The sequence below is a fragment of the Hordeum vulgare genome, chromosome 7H, assembly GCF_904849725.1.
Source record: "Hordeum vulgare subsp. vulgare chromosome 7H, MorexV3_pseudomolecules_assembly, whole genome shotgun sequence".
NCBI lineage: Eukaryota > Viridiplantae > Streptophyta > Magnoliopsida > Poales > Poaceae > Hordeum > Hordeum vulgare.
In genome coordinates this window covers 615321147-615347061 of record NC_058524.1, presented here as the reverse complement: position 1 = coordinate 615347061, position 25915 = coordinate 615321147, and the positions used below count along the sequence as shown (strand labels likewise).

The 25915-nt window shown below is 43.8% G+C and overlaps 2 protein-coding genes across 3 annotated transcripts; both read left to right on the top strand.

Annotated features, from left to right (window-relative positions):
• Window positions 1-11038: 11038 nt before the first annotated feature.
• On the top strand, window positions 11039-16006 carry LOC123412296 (pyrophosphate-energized vacuolar membrane proton pump). Its single transcript, XM_045105253.1, has 8 exons — window positions 11039-11443; window positions 12975-13549; window positions 13646-14025; window positions 14116-14202; window positions 14287-14617; window positions 14800-15210; window positions 15320-15379; window positions 15465-16006. Exons 1-8 carry the CDS (start codon window positions 11179-11181, stop codon window positions 15669-15671), a joined length of 2316 nt encoding a protein of 771 aa, XP_044961188.1. The 5' UTR covers window positions 11039-11178; the 3' UTR covers window positions 15672-16006.
• Window positions 16007-19016: 3010 nt separating this feature from the next.
• Window positions 19017-25632, top strand: LOC123407485 (protein S-acyltransferase 24-like). 2 transcript variants are annotated; one of them, XM_045100625.1, is made up of 13 exons: window positions 19027-19516; window positions 20210-20350; window positions 20602-20714; window positions 20864-20943; window positions 21025-21188; window positions 21907-22045; window positions 22124-22223; window positions 22664-22721; window positions 22856-22933; window positions 23013-23111; window positions 23387-23465; window positions 23550-23698; window positions 24586-25632. In XM_045100625.1, the coding sequence occupies exons 1-13, from the start codon at window positions 19259-19261 to the stop codon at window positions 25012-25014; spliced, it is 1887 nt and encodes a 628-aa protein (XP_044956560.1). In that variant the 5' UTR covers window positions 19027-19258; the 3' UTR covers window positions 25015-25632. The 2 variants fall into 2 exon arrangements, with proteins under 2 accessions (XP_044956561.1, XP_044956560.1); XM_045100626.1 differs by lacking the exons at window positions 23550-23698; window positions 24586-25632 and having other exon boundaries at window positions 19017-19516; window positions 23359-23463.
• The last annotated feature ends 283 nt before the right edge of the window (window positions 25633-25915 follow it).

The following is a 25915-nucleotide window of genomic DNA, read 5'->3' as shown; positions in this document are numbered from 1 at the left end:
GTAAGATCCAGACGTCCACGCCTCTCCTAGCGCTTTATATTTAACTATTGTAGAAAGAGTGTGTAAATGTGATCACCCTTCTTGATACCTCACCATTTTGCTTTTGTTTAAGTAGATCACCCTTGACTTTGCTGTCCATCATCTAGAGGCTACATGTAAGTAACACACTTATACTTTTGTAGTCTAGTCATATATAGGAGTATGTGTAATTTGGCATGAATGGTGTAGAATCCTTATGAAATGGAACCGGGTCAATCTGCTGACACGTGCCTTAAAACCTGCAGCAAAAATCAATTTCGACCGTAATTAGGGAAATTATCTAATCATAAGGGAGGCTTCTGAATGTGATTACCCTTCTTGGTATCTCCCTCCCCATATTTTTGTAAGCATTAAATAGATCACCATGACTTGGTGTCCATCTAGTGTAGTCTAGTCATATGGGAGTAGGCAGAATTTGACATGAACACTATATATAACTCTTATGAAATGGACCTGAATATATCAATCTCCTGACACGTGCTCCGAACCTGCAGCGATAATCAATTTCAACCGTTTTACAGGAAATTATCATATTTTCTGCAGCCATACCTGACCAAAGTCCATATAGCATAATAACCGCGTAAATATACGCCTAGGACTAGAGTCCCCTCTGAATGACAAGCTGGAAGTAAGCTAGGGACCGGATTTTATGCGCTGAAAGCCCTCCTTGGTTTGACAGTTGGGCACCATGTGGTCACCAGATGGAGCCACAGGACATGTTCTGCTAGAGAACAAGCTTTGCATCCCTCTCACTATAACTGCACACAGCTGGTCACACTCACCACCTAACAGAGGGGATGTGAATTTGTGTCCTCCATTGGCCTGGGGAAGGATAAGGCCTATCAATGGGGGGCAGGAAAAGCCTGAACCAGATCACACCTTGGGAGGGTGAGCATGAAAGCCTGAGGTGATATGTTCCACCCTAAGAATCACACACTTTTTTCCTGCTGGATAATGCACCCAAGATATATGTGTGTATATACATGTTCTTGTAAACTTCACTGTTTGGAGTTTCTGCATTATTTGCCTCCTGTCGTTTGGATATTTTTTTCTGCGTGTGTGTGTGTGTGTCTTGTCAAGTTGCTTGTTTCTCGAGCGCGGAAACCGGTTCGTTTTCGCCGTTATTTGTCGGACTCCCACAGTTAACGCGAGCCATGATGCCCGGGACCGTGATCTTTCCCGGTGGTCCGTGCTAGCCTCTGCGAGCTGCGGGATGTCGTCTTCGGTATTTTATACGGGATATTTGGAATTTGTTGTCCTTCTTTCGCGCATCCCAAACTATCCTTTCTTCTTTCTGTTGGAATATGTTCTTGGGAAGATAGAGCGGAATATTATCAAAAGAGAAGGCCACTTGCAGCAGTGAAGTCTATGATGATAAGGAGATGGAGTAATTGGTGCAATCTGTATTTTAGCTGCACCAAGCAGCCCCTTGAGGCCACTTGCTGCACTACTGACAATGCACATCAATAGGAGTAATTGGTTTGTTATTTTCCTCTGGGTTAATTAAGAACATGTCACTTGTATTGCCTCTTGGCTTCTTACCGACAGACAACACGACAGTAATAGCTGGAATTGGTTGGTTATTTTACTCTTCTAGGCTTCAACTCCAGATCCTAAGATTGTTTAATTAAGCTGCATCATATGGAAGCTGCCTGGTAACTGTTGGGTAGTATGGCTGCAGATCTTAACCTAAACTGTTGCAGCTTGATTACCTTTTTGTAGTGTCCAAATCTATCAAACTTCTCTGTCATTCTGTGCTGTATGTACCATCTGTATCTATTGTTTATTGCCCCTTGCAGAGACTAAAGTGTAGGCAGTACCGTGATGGAAGTGTGTTGCTCCCATGAATCTAGAAAGTAGACAGGGCATCACTGTCAACATCAATGGTCTCACCTACCATTAAGTAAGACAAGAAAAAGATTAGCAAATTGATCAGATTAAGAGGGAAAAATATCTTGTGGACCTGTCTGCCGTACCATCCATGGTGGGGTGAGTCCGAGAAACCCATCTTGATTTGGACAAGTGTGCACCATATGAATTTGTAGATGAATTAGCATGGCCCGGGATTGATTACTCTGTGTTAATGTGAGTTGGACATTCACATGTTGAGTAGCATCTGCCCACATGCAAATGGGAATATGGGATCAATCTTCTTGATCCCATTTCTTCCTTATTAGTCCATTTATTGTGGAAATCCTGCCATGCTCCCTTCTTGCGCCGCTATTACTCGTTACCTCTGTTTCAAAATATAAGATGTCGTTTTTTTCCTTTGCGGGAGAAAATATAAGGTATAGTTTGACTGAGCGAAGGTAATAATATATCAATGCTCTTTTTTTATTAAAAATGTTCAAGTCCTCAATAGTTGTTCCAAAGTTACATATTTCCCTCACCGGATTTGCTTACTTATCAATAGGAGCACATATACTAAAGCCAAAGCATTTATATTCACGGATTATACTCTTTATACCCATCAGAAATGCTTGATGGTCATCTTGCTTTGGCAAGATCACTGGGCATCAGACATATGTTCCCGACTTCAGTTATGATCTGAACGGATTAGCCACATATCTGGACCTAGATCCACCTAATGTTAGGACAAGTGTTTCTATTCCAGTGATGCAGCTGATGTCTCCTCTAGACCCACCAGTGGCAGCCACTCTCAACTAATTAACTCATTTGACAGACAGTGATCACCGTCACTGCGCTGTGTGATCGGCTACGTATTAAATCGTTGTCCACTGTACTGTCTTGCTCTCTCCTAAGCATTGGCCACATGCAGCTGTCCATTCATTCATAATATAATTAACTGCTCCCTCTGTTTCATAATATAAGTGTTTTTGATGCTATATTCGTGTAAAAAAACGCTCCTATATTATGAGACGGAGGGAGTAGTACTTACCTATGAGATATACAACTAATTTATTGTTGACATCGGCTCTGTTCTTTTTTAAACAAAGACATGGGCACTGCTATAAGAAATGCTGAAATAGTACCATGCTAGATACAACTTTAAGGAGACGTTCCCGTCGACAACGAAGACGTCAGTGGCAACTTCGTCAATCTCAAGATGATGTGCCGGTTTAGTCTCTCGAAAATGCTCATAGGGGTAGGGTTTGCGTGCGTGCATTCATAGGGGTGAGTGTATGCTCGTGTATGTGACCGACTTCGATTGTACTCTGCTCAAAAAAAAAAGATACAGCTCTAATTGGCTACTCCTCCATGGATCCAATCCATACGTGCATGCATGCATGTGCATTCCAAAATGCTGCAAATGCACACGGATTTGAGGTACTGCACAAGGTGGCACCGACATTGATTTGTGACCTACTTTGCCAGGTGCAAACAATGTAGACATGACAGAAACAAAACAAATGCAGAGACCATGCAGATGAAGCCATAAATCAGGCTGTTAGGCTACTAATAAGGACCATGCATGTATAGCTGGAACAGCGATGTAAGATTTTTTATTTTTTTTAAAATTCGTAAGATTTTTTTTTAAGAAAACATAGAAATAGAGGGAAAGAATGCTACTCCCAATCGTAACTGAGCACAGATCATCTAAGTCCCAGTCATAATATTATTACTAACAATACTTACCCGTGCAGCCATGTTATGCTAGAAAAAAAAAAGCATACACAAGTTCATGTTAAATCATTTTCAACGGCTCGGCATTTTCAGTATCTCAGTTATCGCATCGCTTATTTTGAGTTTTGTAGCAAGCAACCCGCAAAAAAAAAAAGAGTTTTGTAGCAAGCAAAAAAACATGCCTAAGTTTTGTAGAGACTTTTTTTTTCAAACGCAGCCTCTTAAGGCACGATTCATTAAAAAAGGGTTGATTAGTAACATGCTAGATCCAGCTTTAGGGGGAATGAAAACAAATGTTACTATTTTAAATAGTTTTTTGTTGAAAGAATTGGGAGTGTCTCCATTCGTTAATATATTATTTTTTAGAGGTTTTTTTTTAAAAAAAAGGCGATGTGCATACGAGCACCATCAACTCTCATTTAGTAAGCTAACAAGAATGATCAATATAGCATGTGACCATGTACTACACGTACTCATTATCTTAACACCACGACTAATGAAATTAGTTTCTCAACAGTGTGATCTAGTAGCAAGCATAATTATGAAGAGAGGAGTGCCATGTGGATGTAGTGGCTCACCTAGTCCGTCTTCGGTGAATATACGTGCCTTTCTCCTGCCTTCGATTTAGCCAAAAGGTATATTTTTCATGCCTTTTGCTCATGTTGATCCAACTGGTCGAGGTACAATTCGTTAAAGCATCTACCGTCGGAACTTACAAATTCGATCTCTCAGACGCCCGCGGACGCGCCTGATCAATGACCGAACGTGTCTTTTATTTATCCATTCGCGCAACCACATCCCTCATTTTCTTTCTCATATGTCCGGTCACTTGCACGTGATTGATGGAGAAGAAGAGAGAGAAAGAAAAGAATTAATAAAGAAAAGATAAAGGTGGTTCGGGGTGGGGTCGCGTCCTATGTAACGGACTGATCGGACGCGTTCGCAAGCTCTCATATCCTTCCCATATTTGAGATGGACATTAGGGTTCGTGGACAGCCTGTGCATATAGGGACGATATGAGGATCCGGTTGGATCATTCTTTTTTCCTTCTCGCTCATGTCCGGTCACTGATTGGGCGCGTATGCGGACATATGATGGGTTATTTGAGGGGTCCGGTTGTAGATGCTCTTACTATACATGTATTATCTTGTTTCTTAATGCATCACAATGACATGAAGGCCATGGATTTCGACCTCATTTTTTTATATAGAATCTTGCTTTTTATCTAAGAGAAAATAATTACGTAGTAGGGCAAGCGATATATGCTCATACCTAATATCCATCCACTTGACTTGTAGCCACAACTATCCAGCTCACTATCAAATCGATACTTTTCAATTTTTTATAAACTTTTGTATATTTATTCAGTTGCCCAGTTGGCAGATTAATTATTTGGCTTTTATGTATATATGCTGCCAAATAATTTCTTTGACCGCTTAAACATACTTCCTCCGTTTTATAATATAAAAACATTTTTGATACTAGTATAGTGTAAAAACACTCTTACGGGACGTAGGGAGCACATTAGAAGCTGTATAGAGGGATACAATTGGAACGCATGCAGATGGATATAGCTCATTTTGTTTTAGCGATTCTTACCGTACTAGCCCGAGAATTCATAGGGAGAACAATCATTCTTTGTTTACACCTAGCAAAGTTAACGAGATTAGTAAGAATGGAATATTATGGTATCATAGTGTAGTGTATGCGGCTATTGAAACTCACGTCAAATATTACCATTTGTATAATGTTAGCATTATAGTGGGAGATGTGATTGAAATTCACGCCAAATGTCATGTATATCCATGTCATCGGTCTTGTCCATGACCTTCTAGGATGTCGGTTAGATCCTTGACATTAGCAACAAGGTGGGTGGTGGTGAGTAAAAAAATTCAATTTTTTCCATTGATTACCAAATTCTATCGTACATCAAGATTGGGTTACCCGGTGTCGCGAGTTTCTAACCGATCTAACATCTCGTCCAGAAGAAGTTTCTCACACTCCTCCTCACTTTGGCCTCACATCAAAAACATGGAGAGCGCCTTGGGGGTCCGACCTGACATCAACCTCAGCAAAGACTTCACGCATTCCTCTTGAGATTGCTTCGAAATCAAGACCAATGGAAGCGGCTCCGATATTCAATCTGACATCCATCTTGGAAAATGAGTCTCATGCCATCCCAAGGCCACATCTATGACCTCGTTGCTGGCATTCGTTATTGCTTTCACAATCGTCAAGTATAACGCATACACGCCATCCACCGCTCTCTCGAATATCTGACGAAGTCATCACATCTTCCCGTTGCTAACAATGTGCCTTCCTTCATGGAAGAAAATTCCAGCTCAATGTGAGACACTTGAGACGTTAAGCCAAAACTTTGAATCATTAGTGTAAGACGCACCAGATCAATCTCATAGACTCATAGTTTTTAACCGCCAATAACATTATATAAACTAATAAGGTCGTGTTTGCTCTCGGTTCCTTGTATGAAAGTCAAAACATCGTCTATGTGCATCATGCCAACAACTGTCAACAACTACAATGTTACTACGGTCTTACAACTGGATTCATTATTGGCTTCACAACTGCTAAGTATAGCGCATACACGCCATCCGCTGCCCACCCATTCTCGCGAGTCGTGAGGCCTGAAGATCGACGAAGTCCCCGCATCTTCCCCTTGCCAGCAACGCACCGTCCACCATGGAAGAAAATCCCAGCTCATTGTCAGGCACTCAAGACGTCAAGCCAATACTTCGACCCTTTGGTAAATGCGGACAACATCGTCGTTAACCTCTCAAAACAACAACTTAATTTCCAATCGTTAACAATCTCATGGCATGAGGTCCGAAGACTTGCAAAGTCACCACATCACTATCGATACACTTGAGACGTCAAATCCAAAGCTTTGACCCTTAGGTAAACGACGCGTAATCACCGGCAAAGTTGTCAGAATCGCGATTCTGAATCGGATCGGACCTCCGTTGCTAGGATCGTGAATCGTAGAATCTTAACCATCAGAATCGTAGAAACTTAGATTCTATGAGCAAAATCATAGAATGGGAGGGGCTATTTTGGATCGTAAGATTGTAAGATTCTAAGACTTGAGTCACGATTCTGACAACTTTGATCACGGGTACTAAGCACTGAACCAATCTCATGGTTTTTAACAGCTAGAAACATAAAATCAACTAATATAATCGTGTTCGCTCTTTGTTCCTTCCACGAAAGTCAAAACATCTTCCATGTGCATCAGGCCAACAACTGCCAACAAACTATCCGAAGTGTCACGACAAAAAAAGCCTAACACTACTATGGTCTCGCAGATGGCATTCATTATTGCTTTCGCAAACACCAAGTATAACGCGTACACATCATTGGCTGCTCTCCCACTCTCGGGAGATGTGAGTTTGAAGACTCACGAAGTCACTTCATCTTCCCATATCGAACAACGCGTCGTCCATCATGGATGAGAAATCCAACTCACTCTCGATACACTTGAGACGTCAAATCCAAGACTTTGACCCTTGGGTGAACGATACATAATCACCGGTACTAAGCACCGAACCAATCACATGGTTCTTAACACCTAAGAACATCAGATCAAGTAATATGATTGTGTTTGCTCTCACTTCCTTCAATGAAAGTCAAAAGATCGTCTGTATGCGTCATGCAACAACTCTCAGCAACTATCCGAAGGGTCACGACAAAGAAAGTCAGGCGTTATTATGGTCTCGCAGACCAGACCAATCGCTTGGTTTTTAACAACTAAGAACATCAGATCAACTAATGTGACTGTGTTTGCTCTCAGTTCCTTCAATGAAAGTCATCGCTCTCCCACTCTCGAGAGAAGCGAGGTTTGAAGACTGATGAAATCACTACATCTTTCCATATCTAACAACGCGCCGTCCACCATGGATGAGAAATCTAACTCACTGTCGATACACTTGAGACGCCAAAGCCAAGACTTTGACCCTTCGATGAACGACACATAATCACCGGTACTAAGCACCAGACCAATCACATGGTTCTTAACAACTAAGAACATCAGATCAACTAATATGATTATGTTTCCTCTCAGTTGCTTCTACGAAAGTCAAAAGATCGTCTATACACGTCATGCCAGCAATTGTCAGCAACTATCCGAAGGGTCACGACAAAGAAAGACAAACATTACTATGGTCTCGCACATGGCATTCATTATTGCTTTCGCAGCCACCAAGTATAATGCGTACACGTCATCCACCGCTCTTCCACTCTCGGGAGATGTGAGGTTTGAAGGCTGACAAAGTTACTACCTCTTCCCATATCTAACAACGTGTCGTCCACCATGGATGAGAAATCCCACTCACTTTCGATACACTTGAGACGTCAAAGCCAAGACTTTGACCCTCGGGTGTATCGAGACGCCAAAGTCAAGACTTTGACCCTTGGGAGAACGATACATAATCACCGGTACTAAGCACCAAACCAATCACATGGTTTTTAACGGCTAAGAACATCAGATCGACTAATATGATTGTGTTTGCTCTCGGTTCCTTCTACGAAAGTGAAAAGATCCTCTATACGCGTCATGCCAACAACTGTCACCAACTATCCGAAGGGTCACGACAAAGAAAGACAGACATTACTATGGTCTCGCAGATGGCATTCATTATTGCTTTCGCAACCACCAAGTATAACGCGTACACAACATCCGCCGCTCTCCCACTCACGGGAGATGTGAGGTTTGAAGACTGACAAAGTTACTACCTCTTCCCATATCTAACAACATGTCGTCCACCATGGATGAGAAATCCCACTCACTTTCGATACACTTGAGACGTCAAAGCCAAGACTTTGACCCTCGCGTGTATCGAGACGCCAAAGTCAAGACTTCGACCCTTGGGAGAACAATACATAATCACCGGTACTAAGCACCAAACCAATCACATGGTTTTTAACGGCCAAGAACATCATATCAACTAATATGATTGTGTTTGCTCTCGGTTCCTTCTACAAAAGTCAAAAGATCCTCTATACGCGTCATGCCAACAACTGTCACCAACTATCCGAAGGGTCACGACAAAGAAAGACATACATTACTATGGTCTCGCAGATGGCATTCATTATTGCTTTCGCAACCACCAAGTATAACGCGTACACGTCATCCGCCGCTCTCCCACTCACGGGAGATGTGAGGTTTGAAGACTGACAAAGTTACTACCTCTTCCCATATCTAACAACGTGTCGTCCACCATGGATGAGAAATCCCACTCACTTTCGATACACTTGAGACGTCAAAGCCAAGACTTTGACCCTCGCGTGTATCGAGACGCCAAAGTCAAGACTTCGACCCTTGGGAGAACGATACATAATCACCGGTACTAAGCACCAAACCAATCACATGGTTTTTAACGGCCAAGAACATCAGATCAACTAATATGATTGTGTTTGCTCTCGGTTCCTTCTACGAAAGTCAAAAGATCCTCTATACGCGTCATGCCAACAACTGTCACCAACTATCCGAAGGGTCACGACAAAGAAAGACATACATTACTATGGTCTCGCAGATGGCATTCATTATTGCTTTCGCAACCACCAAGTATAACGCGTACACGTCATCCGCCGCTCTCCCACTCACGGGAGATGTGAGGTTTGAAGACTGACAAAGTTACTACCTCTTCCCATATCTAACAACGTGTCGTCCACCATGGATGAGAAATCCCACTCACTTTCGATACACTTGAGACGTCAAAGCCAAGACTTTGACCCTCGCGTGTATCGAGACGCCAAAGTCAAGACTTCGACCCTTGGGTGAACGATACATAATCACCGGTACTAAGCACCAGACCAATCACATGGTTTTTAACGGCTAAGAACATCAGATCAACTAATATGATTGTGTTTGCTCTCGGTTCCTTCTACGAAAGTCAAAAGATCCTCTATACGCGTCATGCCAACAACTGTCACCAACTATCCGAAGGGTCACGGCAAAGAAAGACAGACATTACTATGGTCTCGCAGATGGCATTCATTATTGCTTTTGCAACCACCAAGTATAACGCGTACACGTCACCCGCCGCTCTCTCACTCACGGGAGATGTGAGGTTTGAAGACCGGCAAAGTTACCACCTCTTCCCATATCTAACAATGCATCGTCCACCATGGATGAGAAATCCCACTCACTGTCAATACACTTGAGACGTCAAAAGCCAATACTTTGACCCTTGGGTGTATCGAGACGCCAAAGCCAAGACTTTGACCCTTGGGTGAACGATACATAATCACCGGTACTAAGCACCAGACCAATCACATGCTTTTTAACAGCCAAGAACATAATGTCAACTAATATGACTGTGTTTGCTCTCACTTCCTTCTAGGAAAGTCAAAAGATTGTCTACATGCGTCATGGCAACAACTGTCAGCAACTATCCGAAGGGTCACGACAAAGAAAGCTAGGTGTTACTACAACCTTACTGTTGGCATCCATTATTGCTTCTTCTTCATAATCGTCGCTCTCCCATTCTCTGGAGTCATAAGGTCCGAAGACCGATGGGGTCCCCACATCTATCTGGCCCCAACAACGTGCCGTTCAACATGAAAGAAAATCCTAGTTCCTTGTGAGGCACTCAAGATGTCAAGCCAAGATTATAAGCCTGGAGTGAACAACGCATAATCACTGATACTAAGTAGAAAACGAATCTTATGTTTTTTAACCGCTAACAACATGAGATCAACTAATATGGACTAGTTTGCTCCTCGATTCCTTCTACGAAAGTCAAAACATCGTATGTGTGCATCAGGCCAACAACTGTCAACAACTATCCGGCGTTACTACGACCTCGCAGCTGTCATTCATTATTTGCCTTCACAACTGCCAAATACAGTATAGCGCATGCACACCATACACGCCATCCTCGCATCTTCCCATTGCAAATAAAGCGTCGTCCGTCACGAAAGAAAAATCCACCTCATTGCAAGTCACTCAAGGCATCAAGCCAAGACCCTGACCTTTTTATGAACGGCGCGTGACCACCGCCGCCCGCCTTGAGAAACCCAGAGCAACAACAACTTGACTTTCAACCGCTAATTAACAATGTCGGAAAAACGCAAAATATGCAGGACATTCTCTTTTCACTACTACGTTTTTATCCAGAGCAAAGCTTGCACTCCCTCTTGACCAGGAGCATATGAAAGAAGGAAAAAACGGATAGAAGATTCAAGATCCTGATTGAGTCGGAGGAAGGTTCATTTCACCCTCTTGACCAGGGAGGAAGTTGAAACAGAAGATAGATGGATAGGCCAAAGACCCCAGGAATCACGGAACTGCCCTCGTGAAGCCTCCACGTCACCGCCTACACTCCGTCCTCTTCCTCTCCCCACTCCCGGCCTCCCTCTCCTCTCCGCTCCGCTTATAAAAACCGCCGCTTCCCTCACCTGCGCTCCTCTCCGGTCTCCTCCCTCCCTCCCTCCATCCCTCCCTCCCCTCTCTCGTGCTACCTAATCCTCCGCGGAAGGTGGGGGAACGGGACGAACCACCGGGACGAAGCCAGCGTACTGATCTCAGTGGCGGAGATGGTGGCGGCGGCGATCCTGCCGGAGCTGGCCACGCAGCTCGTGGTGCCGGTGGCGGCGGCGGTCGGCATCGCCTTCGCGGTGCTGCAGTGGGTGCTCGTCTCCAAGGTCAAGGTCGCCCCCGAGCCGCGCGCCGAGGGAGGGTCGGCCTCCGCCGCCGGCGGCAAGGACGGCGCCACCGAGTACCTCATCGAGGAGGAGGAGGGCCTCAACGACCACAACGTCGTCCTCAAGTGCGCCGAGATCCAGACCGCCATCTCCGAAGGTGAGACACGCACCCCCCCACACACGGTTCTTTCTCGGCGGTCGTAGCTACTGGTTCGCGCTCCGCTCGCCGGCGGGCCGGGCGTGGATCGAATCGATCCGATGTTGGGCAGGTAGATCTCGGCCATGTCGGCGCGGGCTCCGGCCTTCCGAGCGCGCAGGAACCGGCCGATACTAGTTTCTCTGCCGGTTTGACTGCTTTGTTCGCTTGCGGCTTGCCGGTCAGAAACTTACTTTGCCTGTTCGAATCCGCCGCGGCGCGTAGCGTGTGAGGTAGCATCCTAATCCAGCATACTAGATGGTGTCTTGTCTAGCAGTAATTTCATATTTTCATGCGTTGTGCATCAACAATTTCATACTTTTGATGCATGGATTCGTAATTCTGCACTGCTGTTTCACCGAGTCTCACTGTTGTTTCTGAATTTATTCTGTGCTTGTTTATGTAAGTACTTGCATCGACTGTTATCCCAGCATCACCCTGCGCTTTAGGGGTGGATCTGCGACTGCCAGCAGACATTATAGTATCGATTGTCCCCGCTTTGCGCAGCACGCGTTATAATAATCCTTGCTTCAGCGTGCGCTAATCGTGGTCAAATTAATTAACCAACCATCCGTCGCTCCCGACAGGATTTTTCTTCCCTGGAGATATTTCTCGTGGGAACGAGTGGGGATGCAGATCTGCCTGTGGGGATGGTTGACACTGTAAATCACAAGTTTTTTATTATTATTATTGTTCAGCTTCGAAAAGAAAAGAGGACTACTCCACAAGTGATGTGTTCTTGCCTGAGAGAGAAGTGAGGTCCCGATCACTACAAAGCCCAGCTGCCCTGCAGGGATAGATTCGTAGATAGGATAAGTTATAACTGCATGAAGAAGAGGACACGTTATTGCAACCGCGGTCCTCCCAGCTGCCATCTTAAGGCAAGGCGACGAATTTTCTGCGTACCCGCATTATTGTAGCATGCTGTAATTAGCTTCCGCACATGCATATTCATGTTTATGCTTGTTAACTTGGAGGAATCCTAGGAGCGCACATGGTTGGGCCCGATGTTCTTGCCCCGCTCATCACTGTTTCGTGCAAAGGCAGTTGGGGAGGAATGTTAGGTGTTGCTGATTTTAGTACTCTGTATTTGCACAAGGCTCCCGTGTTGTTGTTAGCTGGTCTATATTATTAATGATCTTCCCAACTACAATTATTTAGGTACAGAGGGAGTATAAGTTTGTTTTAAGATCTTGACAGGGTTAACTAAAAATAGGGTTAAGTATTATCTAAGAATATGTGTTGGGTCAGGTCAAGGTCATTTTTTTTTTTGATTAAAGGCCAGCATTCCTTGCTGACAGATTGCTGTATGGTTCACAGCACCTTGGAGCTGATGTGCGCCACAGTTCATTGCCATTGGTCCCACCTTTGTTATTTTGTATTTGCGTCCATGTTTTATTACTGATAAACTTCTTCCTCTTGAAAATGTTCAGTATCTACCTTTGTTGTATATGCATTTGTGGTCTAACTACTCTTGCTTGCTTGTAAACAGGAGCAACCTCCTTCCTTTTCACTGAATACAAGTATGCCGGAGGATTCATGACCATTTTCGCGGTCCTGATCTTCGTCTTCCTTGGCTCCATCGAGGGGTTCAGCACAAAGAGCCAGCCTTGCCATTACAGCGTGGGCAAGACATGCAAGCCTGCTCTTGCTAATGCTGCCTTCAGCACAATTGCCTTTGTGCTAGGTGCGGTCACCTCTCTTGTGTCTGGTTTCCTTGGAATGAAGATTGCGACCTATGCGAATGCCAGGACAACTCTCGAGGCAAGGAAGGGTGTTGGGAAGGCGTTCATCACCGCTTTCCGCTCTGGTGCCGTGATGGGCTTCCTTCTTGCTGCAAGTGGCCTTTTTGTTCTTTACGTTGCAATCAACCTGTTTGGGCTTTATTATGGTGATGACTGGGAGGGTCTATTCGAGGCTATCACCGGTTATGGTCTCGGCGGTTCTTCCATGGCTCTTTTTGGCCGTGTAGGCGGTGGGATTTACACCAAAGCTGCTGATGTTGGTGCTGATCTTGTTGGGAAAGTAGAAAGGAACATCCCTGAGGATGACCCGAGGAACCCAGCTGTAAGTGTCTTATCTTCTATTGCCGAGCAGAGTACTAATATTTTGATAGGCGTTTTTTATCTGTACGTGAATTTGATCATTCCTTCCTTCATACAGGTCATTGCAGACAATGTTGGTGACAATGTTGGAGATATTGCTGGAATGGGTTCAGATCTCTTTGGTTCCTATGCCGAGTCATCTTGTGCTGCTCTTGTTGTTGCCTCAATCTCTTCCTTTGGAATTAACCATGAATTCACCCCCATGATGTACCCACTCCTAATCAGCTCAGTGGGTATAATAGCCTGTTTGATAACAACTCTTTTTGCAACTGATTTCTTTGAGGTGAAGGAGGTAGATCAAATAGAGCCTGCCCTAAAAAGGCAGCTTATAATCTCCACTGCTGTGATGACCATTGGCATTGCACTAGTCAGTTGGTTGGGTCTCCCATATACCTTCACAATATTCAACTTTGGTGCCCAGAAGACTGTGCATAGCTGGTATCGCCATCTTTCTAATTCTTATTTATATAATTTTGTTCAGACCTTGCTCATTAAATTCATGATCTCACCTCCCCTTAAATTTTACAGGCAACTATTTTTGTGTGTGGCTGTTGGTCTCTGGGCTGGCCTAGTCATTGGATTCATTACAGAGTACTACACAAGCAATGCATACAGGTACTTGCAATTTTGGCGATATATTTAGTAGTTGCTGTAATCAACATCGTGAGTTTCAAGTTCCTGACAGTTCGACCATTTCAGTCCTGTGCAGGATGTCGCCGATTCCTGCAGAACTGGAGCTGCTACCAATGTCATCTTTGGTCTTGCTCTGGGATACAAATCAGTTATTATCCCTATCTTTGCCATTGCCTTCAGTATTTTCCTCAGCTTCAGCCTTGCTGCGATGTATGGTGTTGCTGTGGCTGCTCTTGGAATGCTCAGCACAATTGCTACTGGTCTTGCCATTGATGCCTATGGCCCTATCAGTGACAACGCTGGAGGCATTGCTGAAATGGCTGGCATGAGCCACAGAATTCGTGAAAGAACTGATGCTCTCGATGCTGCAGGAAACACAACTGCTGCCATTGGAAAGGTATAAAATCTTAACTTGTTTGCTGTCTTTGATTTGAGAGCTGAATGACCTTTATATCACATTCAAGGAAGTGCATTCCGCTGTAACTTCAATACTCTACCGAATATTTCTTCAGTCATAATTCTTTCAACAAATTTCATTTCAAACTACTAGATTCTGTTTACCATGATCTTCACCTGTAGGGCTTTGCAATTGGCTCGGCTGCCTTGGTGTCCCTTGCTCTCTTTGGTGCCTTTGTGAGCCGTGCTGGGATCACGACCGTTGATGTCCTGACACCTAATGTCTTTATTGGGCTCCTTGTTGGCGCCATGCTCCCATACTGGTTCTCTGCAATGACCATGAAAAGTGTTGGAAGTGCGGCTCTCAAGATGGTGGAGGAAGTGCGGAGGCAGTTCAACACCATCCCTGGGCTCATGGAGGGCACCGCCAAGCCCGACTATGCGACATGTGTGAAGATCTCCACTGATGCGTCCATCAAGGAGATGATCCCACCGGGTGCTCTTGTCATGCTCACACCACTCATTGTTGGGACCTTATTTGGTGTTGAGACCCTCTCTGGTGTCCTTGCCGGTGCTCTGGTTTCTGGTGTTCAGGTTTGTGGAACATTCTGTTTTCGGGATTATACTTGGCATTGTATTTTCGCTGGATGTTGCATTCATAAATACGTGATGTTTCACTCAGAACTGTGTTGTTTCTATGCAGATTGCCATTTCGGCATCGAACACCGGTGGTGCATGGGACAACGCCAAGAAGTACATTGAGGTAAAAATCCTTTTACTTCAGTAACACTCATTAGTCAGGAAGACCTTTGCCAAAATTGATTAACTGTGGGTTTCCTTTGTTTTAGGCTGGCGCATCTGAGCATGCAAAGAGCCTGGGCCCGAAAGGCTCTGACTGCCACAAGGCCGCCGTGATCGGTGACACCATCGGGGACCCTCTCAAGGACACCTCGGGCCCCTCGCTCAACATCCTCATCAAGCTCATGGCGGTTGAGTCCCTCGTGTTCGCCCCCTTCTTCGCCACCTATGGAGGAATCCTCTTCAAGATTCTGTAGAGCAAGAAGATCGACTGTCTAGTTTTGACGGTTGGGAGCGTGCTACTTCATCCACATGTTATGGAGCTCCTTCAGTTGATGACCCTCTTGTGTTTTACATTTTGTTGTTCCTGGTCTTGCGCAATCATGTTGGAACTTGTCTAGTTTTTCATTCCGGTAGCTGTAGTAGTGGTAGCAGAGGGTAGCGAAATGGACGGCCATTCGACAGGTTTGTATTAGAGTGTCTTGGGAGTTATGTTTTGCCTGTAGATGGATGATGACGACGACGACGACGATGAATCTTGTATGCGCATTGCGGATTTCGTGTCTTGAATTTTCAATGGGAGCTACTCTTAGGGTGTGTTTGGTTGCCTGTGTAGTTTCACACTGCATCGCATGAATGGTTTGCCCTGAGTCTAGCCTGGCTGGGCTGATGCAAAGATGGACTGAGATGCATGTTTGGTGGACTGTAGGATATATATGCACCTGGGATGCTGTATACAACAGATATTTTTTGGTAGACTGCATTAGAGCATCTACAGATGCTCTTAGAACTTAATTTCATGGACAAAGAAAACAAGCAAAACAAATCAAATCTGAACCTGCTGCTGCTTCCTAGCGCATTATACATGCTGATGCTCTTCGTGGATTAAACAAGTCGCACGCTGAGGACACTGTGCCTCATGTCGGTATAGTTGTAGCTCGTCGTGGTGTCCATGGCAAGCACATCATGGTTGCCTCCGCGAGCTTCAATCGCCACCGCACCCGTCCTCTCCATGACGATGTCGCGACACGCCGGGTGTTCCTGTCGAGCCGGCTCCTGCTGAGAACACGTCCGGCAGCCGGGATTGAGCGCGGACAGACGGGCGGGCGGTGGTGTCGTAGCGGACGAGGAATCTCGGTCCGGCGGCGGCGGCGCGTTGTGTGCTCGATCTGATCTGGTTCAGTTGGGAGAGAGGGAAAGAGGAAAGAGTGATGTGGGTGGTGGCAGTTTTGAAGTAAATTCAACAAACATCCGGGGCAATCACATGTACCATTTCGTATAACTGTGGATGTGGGTGCAGGCACGGGCTGGCTCGGGCAAACGCCCGATTCCTGCGTTTCTGCTCAGCCTGCCTGAGAGCACTATTTTGCATGAGTAGGGCCAGGCCCAATTAGATATGCAGTCCACCAAACAACTCAAAATTTACATGACAAATGCGAGCCAGGTGCTACACAGGCAACCAAACACCCCCTATTAATGTTTTGTAGGTGGCTGTATGGATGCAATGGAGACTTCGTGTGGACTATGTTTTTTGCGTCGAGTTTCTTTCTCAGAAAAGCATGGAAGTGTTTTTTCTCAAAAAATCATCATTTTTGTTCATGTTTTTCATGAATGTCATTTCATGATGAAACCTCGCAAGAATATTTTCCAATGTTTACTACAAGAAATTCAAAAAATCAAAAATCCATTTTTTTTCTCTATTGTATTGTTCATTCACATCCTAGAAAAACACTTTCATGAAATTAGCCGTTTCGAGGACTAGATGGTACATTGTCTCTTGTGTCAGGATCACTGGTGACTGAAGTATAACAAAAGGACAGGCATCAGAATATATCTTGTTTCCAAGGGTCCTTTCCGTCTTTAGCTGGATCGTAATGTCATTTCATTGGCATCAGCTAGTTAGTTCGAGATTAAAGAAAGTACATATGAAAGCAACATCTTAATCTTAAATTAACATAGTTGATGTACTGCAAAAGTCTTGTTGCAAAAACACCAAGACAGTCAAGAAAGAAAAGATGCGTGCCTATCAAACAAGAGAAAATTAGGCGTGGGTTAACATGTAAAGCTATATAGCCAACAGCTCACAGCAATGGTTAGGCCATGCTTCAACCTTTGTGTACTCTGCGCAGGAGCGCTCCCAAAATACCCCAAATCCAAGCATGCGCCGTACATCAAAATAGGCACCTCAAATGTCCACGGACACGTCTCGACGTGTTGATAAACAGTAGCAGTGGAGGTAGTCATCCAATGTATGCATCAAGTCCGAATAGAAAGGGTTACTAGGAGACGCGGCGTTTCGCCTCTCGGGTGCATCTGCACGCGTGCCGACGTAAAAAAATTAAAACAAATACTAAACAAATTTAAAAAATTTCAATTTTTTTATGTGGTAGATATTTTAATGCGTGGGGTTTGCTTAAAATTTCAAGTTATTTCAACATCTGAACATCTCTCGACAAAAAAATACAAAATTTGGGTCTGTGAAAAAGGTTGACTGTTTACAATTTTTTGACCCGATTTGTCTTTTTTGCCGAAAACTGCTCGGATGTCCAAATAACTTGAAATTTGAAGCGAACCTCACGCATCAAAATATCTACCACAATTTTTTTTAATTTATTTAGTATTTTTTTTAGATTTTTTTGTGAGAGGGAGCAAATGAGCTCGGGCTTAGAAGAGGATTTCTCGGTTACTAGGCAAATGTCAAGGGAAAAAAAAGGCTGCAGGGACATGTGATTGACGGTGGACCAAGCGAACGGTTTGGATTTTTTCAAAGGTACTCATATTTGGTTCATATTTACGAGAATTCAGACATCTAAACTGACCCACGGATGTTTGATGCATGTCATTGGAGAGCAAAAAGTGCTGGGGAAGTACGGCTCAAATATTTAGGCTGGTTGTAATGGGTAATATACTAGTATCATGCATATGATACTAGTATATGATACCACATCCGTAATGCATAATATCATATGTTAGTATTATAGTGTATTTCATTTATTGTCATGCAAGACACATAGTAGCACATCATTTAATATGATACAATATCATGATATGATACTCAACCCTTTCTTTCTTCATTTAATTCTATACAACCTCATCGAAAATGCCTAGTTGGCATGCATGATACTATCATTACGGACAACTTTATGGACCATTTTGCTGGACCGCAATGAAGATGCCCTAAAGGCTACGCCTCGGTCGTAAACAAAAGCAACATCGAGTCGGAAATATAGAAAATAAATAAACAATAGCAACATCGAGTACTGTCTGGACTCGTATGATTTTTCTTCTTCTTCCTTGCATCTTAAATTTAGACGCATGGTTCAAGAGGTCTCAAGAAAAATAAAAGACCCCATGCGCCGTGGCGTATAACCCGCTCGGGCAAAGCTTTCGCCTCCGCCTACGTTTGAAACGTTGCTCCAACAACCGTGAGCTGAAGGTGCGAATCGATTTTGAAACCAGGCATGTAGTAGAGGTTTCGAAGCTGTATAAGCTGTGATTTGAATCTCGCCGGTTTCGAATTAGTATTCGAAATCGTAGCCCGATTGCTTAGGAAAAGAATAAGGAGAAAACGGAGGTCCCGGCACGCAAAATTCGTCCCCCCTTCTCCGGGTCGGTCTCCCCAGCCAGCCAGCCCCCCTCCTCTCGCGTTCTCCCGCAGCGGCAGAGCGGAGACCAGCCCGCGCGCGTCGCCGGAGGCCGTCACCTCGCCACCAACGCCCAGTCAAACCAGACTCCCCCCCAACCACCGCAGCAGCCCGGGCCGAGCTCCTCTTGCCCCCCCTCCCTCGTCCCCACCAGCCCCGCAATTCCCCCAAAACCCCCGCCCCGATCCCACCCGCCCCCCATGGCGTCGGAGATCGAGGTGCTCGAGGACACCACCGCCGCCGCGGCGGAGGTGCCGTTGGCGGCGGCGGCGGCGGAGGAGGGGGAGGCGCTCAAGGACGACGTGTACACGGCGGCGGCGTACGGCGATCTGGAGAAGCTGCAGCGGCTGGTGGAGGCGGAGGGCCGCCCCGTGGGCGGCACCGACGCCTCCGGGTACTACGCGCTCCAGTGGGCCGTCCTCAACAACCGCGTCGCCGCCGCGCAGTACATCCTCGAGGTTCTTAGCTTTGCTTCCGCACCACACACGCCATGCTTGGAATCGGACATGCGGCCTTTGTAGCAGGATTCTACTCCCCCAGTTCCTAAATATAAAGTCTTTTTAGAGATTCCAATTAGAGACCACCTACCAAGCAAAACGAGTAAATCCACGCTCTAAATTATGTATGTATATACATCCGTATGTATGTATGTAGTCCGTAGTGGAACCTCTCAAAAGACTTGTATTTAGGAACCGAGGGAGTATGAAGCATGTATGAGTTCGGGGGGAGTTTCTTCAGCGGCTCATTTGGTGTCTCGGTTGAGGGGATACTTGAGTGTCCTAGTGCTGTGGCTGGGTAGGTTTGGACAGCCATATATGCTTACAATGAAGTGAGGCAGTATGTTTGAGTTGGTTAACTGTATGGATTTGTGTCTAGCGGATTCGTTCGAGGACATCGGCTTGTTGATTGTCGCATTCACCGCTCGGTTTCCGTTTAATTCCTCCACAGTTCCGAGTATAAGCGAATGAAAGTGTTAGTGTGCTCGAGATAGTCTGCTCATACAATGTAGTGTACTCCATGGCGATCAACACCATGTCTGTTAAGTACTTGAGCGCGTGAATGGGCTTTATACGTGCTACTTGTTCCTGGTAGTTGCAGATGCCTGAATGTGCTTTATTTGGCCGGGTGATGATTTTGTGCTCTTTGGACAGCATGGTGGAGATGTAAATGCTGTGGATCACACTGGGCAGACAGCACTTCACTGGAGTGCCGTACGCGGTCACATACAAGTTGCTGAACTACTTCTGAAGGAAGGAGCTAAGGTGGATGCTGCTGATTTATATGGTTATCAGGTCTGCATACTGACTTCTTCCGTGTCTTTGGCCCTTGTTTTGCCTTTGTGTTTGCGTTTGGGTGTCCAATGTTCATTCACAACTGATAGACAACTAATTGTTGGATATTTGCCTGCCAAATTGATCAACTATTCTCATCTTGTTTGTCTGCAAGTTACACGATAAGAGATTTGTAACACGACACCCGCATGTGGCATCGGAGTAGTTATTAGTTATTACAACTCTTTACACCAATATAACTCTGTTTGCAGGCCACACATGTTGCAGCGCAGTATGGTCAGACGGCATTTATTTACCACATTGTTGCAAAATGGAATGCCGGTCCAGATGTCCCTGACAACGATGGAAGAAGCCCATTGCACTGGTTCGTACCTTATGCTCTTGAGTCTTGAGTAACTCATTAGCCTAACAATTATTTCTGCTGGTACATTATGTAATATATGTCTGCTGGTACATCATTGAGTAACTCATTTACATCTCTGTTTTCTTATGTATTGCTTATTTACCTTGTAGGGCTGCTTACAAGGGGTTCGCAGATTCGATACGTCTTCTTTTGTATTTGGATGCTCATAGGGTGCGGCAGGATAAGGAAGGCATGTGCTAAATTTATTCACTGCTCTGCATCTTGGCTAGGGAGCTTGACTTTTATTTCTTTATGACAAATGCTTCCGTAGGTTGTACTCCTTTACATTGGGCTGCTATCCGGGGTAATCTAGAGGCATGCACGGTGCTAGTTCAGGCTGGCAAAAAGGATGACTTGATGGTGAAAGACAAAACTGGTTTAACTCCAGCACAGCTTGCTGCTGATAAGAATCATCGACAAGTTGCATTTTTTCTTGTGAGTAACAACACGGACCATGTCATTGCTGTTCTATAGTCTACTTGAGCTACTTTTTCCAGCACCTTGGAGGCTCAATGCACAAGCATTATATCATCTAATAGAAATTCTGTCTAGTAATTATTTGATTTGCATAAGGAAAAAAAACTATAAGCAATATTAATTTGCGTCATTATAGATTTTGCATGCCTGCTTTCTAATTGTTTAAAATCGTTAAGGAAGGCTGAGTTTCATGATGAGGTATTATTGGTGAATTTGTTGAATGATGCACATGCTTTCCGGACATGGTAATTTTATTTGTAGACTTGATAAAAGTACAGTCAAATGACATGTCTAATTGGCTATATTTACAACAAAAAGCAGATACTGGTTTGGCTAGAAAATACCAGAAGCTGGTACTTGTACATACATAGATGCAACCAAGGAGGAAAATATATTTATTCTTTGTGACCTATCCTCTTACTGTCTCACAGATATTTTGCAGATTCCATTTGAACTTTGGAATTGAAATGATTAACTATTTAGGATTTACGTGTGGTTGGCCGATTGCACTCGTAGATTAAGACTTCTTCACTTTAAATATTTGTGATGCCTTGTAGATTAACCGTTTCAGTTATCCCTCAATGCATATTATCTGCAAAAAAGCGATCATGCTGATCTTGAGTTGAATCTGTTTCCAAGAAGAATCTGAAGACTTGATTTGCTTGATTCCTTACAGGACAATGCAAGAAGGGTACATGACAGGGGATGTAATGGGAATCCGACATTTGCAAAGCTATCGAAATTAGGGCTTGCTCCTCTTCTTTGGTGTATTGCTGTTGTATTGCTTGCTACATATATGCATTCTGTTATAGCAGGTAAGCAGCGTTTCTAATGTCTTTTCACTTGCCCTGCTCTTCCGTACTGCGGTGCTTACTATATTTCCTTATTATCAGGACAATATAGCATGGGTATGACAGCAGCATTTGGGCTATTTGCATGGTCTGGAGTTTTCGTTGCAACTGCTGGGTTGGTCATGTTCTATAAATGTAGCAGGTACTGAATCATTTGGTTAGTACTCCCTCCGTTCCAAAATACTTTTCGTGGTTCTAGTTCTGAACCATGATAAGTATTTTGGAACTGGGGGAGTAGTTATGAAAAAGTTGAATCCAGCAAGCATGTTGATTCTTGTCAGTTACCACTTTTCTTGACAATACTTTCAGACAGTGACAGAGTTCATTATGTGTCTGCTTGCATATTTGCACTCATATATGACATTCTGTTTAGAATACTCTTGTATGTGTTACGTACATGGCCAATTTTTTAAACCATTATTCTTTTGCCATTGCAACGTCTATATGTGTTGCGATTTTGCTTATTACAATATAGTGCTACTTCCCTATTACCACTCAGTTAGAGATAGGCAACCTAATTATCATTAAGCAACGCCACTTATGATGTAAAATTTATGTAAAATTTACTTTTACTTTCTGCAGGAAAGACCCTGGCTACATCAGTGTGAATACAAGAGACTCACATAATCAAAGGGATGATGTAAGTTTGAAAGATTAGTTGAGTTAATTTGGTTTGCTGCAAGCACCTTTATGATCATTTGCTATTCTAGACACACTTCCAAATTTAAGGTTTAATCATATTTGAAAATGTTGCAATCCCCATTTTGCTTTTAGGAACCTTTGTTGAAGATGGAGTTAGACAATCCTGCACTTCTGACTGGTAACTGGTCACAGCTTTGTATAACCTGCAAAGTAAGTGGTACATTACTACATTAGACAGTCCTAGAATTATATTCTTAGGCCTCTGATTTCTGAATGTGTCGTTCTACAGATTGTCAGACCTGTTCGTTCGAAACATTGTTCTACATGTGATCGCTGTGTTGAGCAGTTTGACCATCACTGCCCCTGGGTATCTAATTGCGTTGGCAAGGTAGGCTTTTCAGTCATGTTATATGTGCCTACATGTGATCAAATGTAGCTATCAACTTATCACCTCTTCTGAAGATGTATTGGACAGTAGACAGTTTATGTTGCTTGATGAATATTATGTAGACAGATACCACCTTACTTTTAAGAAAGTAACACTATGAAGAGCCTCTGCTTATCACTTGCTGGTGTTTCTTTCCTTACTTTTTGTTTGAATATTGTTATTCTCTTAATATCTGCTTGTTCTTCAGTCTGATCTATAGTGGAATGTAACTGCAGAAGAACAAATGGGAATTCTTCATGTTCATCACTCTAGAAGTAATTGCAATGATCATTACTGGTTCTGCTGCCATCATAAGTATAGTCTTAAGTCTTCTGTAGCTTTTCCTTACAACATGGACTGGAAACGTTCCATAAGATTCATTACTGTTTTTGTTGCCAGGGACTGTAAGTGATCCAGCTTCTCCAGCATCCTTTGGCGATTGGCTTGGCTATTCTGTTGTTTACCATACTGGGGCTGTTTCCTTTTTCATGATGGACCTTTTCATTTTCTTTGGTGTTGCATGTCTAACAGGAGTTCAAGCATACCAGGTATTTAAAGTTATAATGTTATAAATCTTGATGTTTTTACCTAATAAAACCAAGTTATTTGTTATTTGATTCTAAAATCGCGAAGCCACTGATATGCTTGTGCATTGTGTGCACAAGCATAATCTTCAACATTGTTTAATTGCTAACTAAACTAAGGCATGAACTTGTATAAAACATCCTGAACATAACATTCTTTGTGCCTTGCTGGATCTTCTTTTACGGAAAGTACGCTACTGCGGTAACACCTTTACTATAGTTTTCCTACTCTCTCCGTCACGGTTTAGAAGGCATGCTTAGAAATTCTCTCGAACCTAGGTGGTTATTGATTGGCTGTGAGATGGGCTGAAAAATAGCATCCACACTAGGCATGCATATAGAAGTAGTACAATGGAGTAGTAATTAGCTGCTAGGAGTAAATGCAATATGCCTTAAACCTTGTCTATTGTGGAAATGCACGTAATTTAACTGTGCCTTCTAAACTGTGACGGCGGTACTAGATATTTGTGCCTTGCTGGATCATTTTTTATGGAAATTGCTGGATATGTCAGATTGGCACGTCGTTGTCAGCTCATTCATGAGTATATGACCTACAAGTATGAACGCAATGTTATAGGTCAGGCAATATAGTTAAACATTTGTCAATAAAATTGTACTTATCATGTTTAGAATTCAATAGCAAAGTCAAGAATGCAATTACTGAAAAGAGCTAAAATCAAGGCTAGATGCGAAACATCATTGTCCGCCTATTTGATTTATGAAGCTATCTGTGAGGTTTGTGTGTGGGACCATGTTTTCTATCCAGTAGTTATAGCCTCTCTGGACTACAGGAGGGACATGTTGATCTGTACCATGTATTCTTCTTCATGTCTTTTATCTCTCCCTTGTAGATAGCAAGGAACATCACAACCAACGAGATGGCCAATTCCATGAGATACACTTATCTAAGAGGTCCAGCTGGCAGATTCAGAAATCCGTTTGACCATGGGGTGCGCAAGAACTGCTCAGATTTTTTGTTAAACGGGTACAATGAGGATGTTGAGCGGCTCGAGCATGCATCACACACTGACGAAGAAATAGGAATGATACAGATGACAAGTGCAGTCTCACAGAATGGTGAGGGGCATTCCCATCATGGTAATTGCGATGACCATGCTTGTACTGATTCACATGCCAACTCAAACTCTCACAGTCAAGGCAGTTCCTCTCAGTGCTGCGACCACAGCAAGAAGAATGACAGGACACCATTCGGCCTAGGGCTGGGCCTTGGACGAAACAGTGCTTCCCGGCAGTATATCCGGAATCTTCTTCCACTATGATTCGTCGCTTGGGGATTGGGTAGGTCGTCGCTGTAGATCATACACGCTCACTGCTCAGGCCCCATCGTCCATTTAGCTCACTGTGGACATGTTTGTGCTAATATCGTCAAGGGCTGGCGGTGGAGAAGTCGGATACATTCATATCTTCGGGGCTAGCTGTAGAGAACTCGGGTCTGTTCATATTACACAGGAGAAGGGACATAACAATGGGCTCATGGATATTCGCCAGTCTGCATTTAAAAAAAAAATGTTACATAGAACAAGATAGACATTCTTTGCATATGCAGGCGTGACATGTCTTCGACATTGCCGAACCCGTCAGGATTGGTGGGAGTGTAATCGAGCTGTTCGGCACCATATACAGGCTTGGGAAAATGTAGCTGCAATTTGTAAATTCCAGGGAAATTGTAAATTGAGTAGTAGCTTCACTGTGGCTTAAGCTGCTTTCTTCCCCTCCATTTCTCATTCATTTTGCGTAGGATATCGTTATACGGGTCGACAAGAGGTTTTGCGGGTGTTGCATTATGGCACCCATTTGGTATTATTTGCTGATGCACGTGTTTATATAAACTGTATTTCTGGAGTGGTGATGAAGGAAGCTGACTTGCTGTAGGAAAATATTTCCACTTCTACATTTTTCTCCCTTTTCTTTTGAAGTGCTATTCATGGGCTGTACATTTCTTTTTTTCCTTCTTTTCTTTGGTCTTATTATCATCCTTGGCTGGCATTCATATATATTCATGTGACTATTCTCTTTTTCTGGTGCACATGAAAAACGCTGAGTTATGTAATAGCTGCGTTGCCTGCCAAAGCTAAGAGATCGTCCAACATAAAGAGCTCGCCGAGCATTTGGTGCCGCAATGAGTCAAATGTTTCTTGATTTTATCACTGTTAGAGCAAA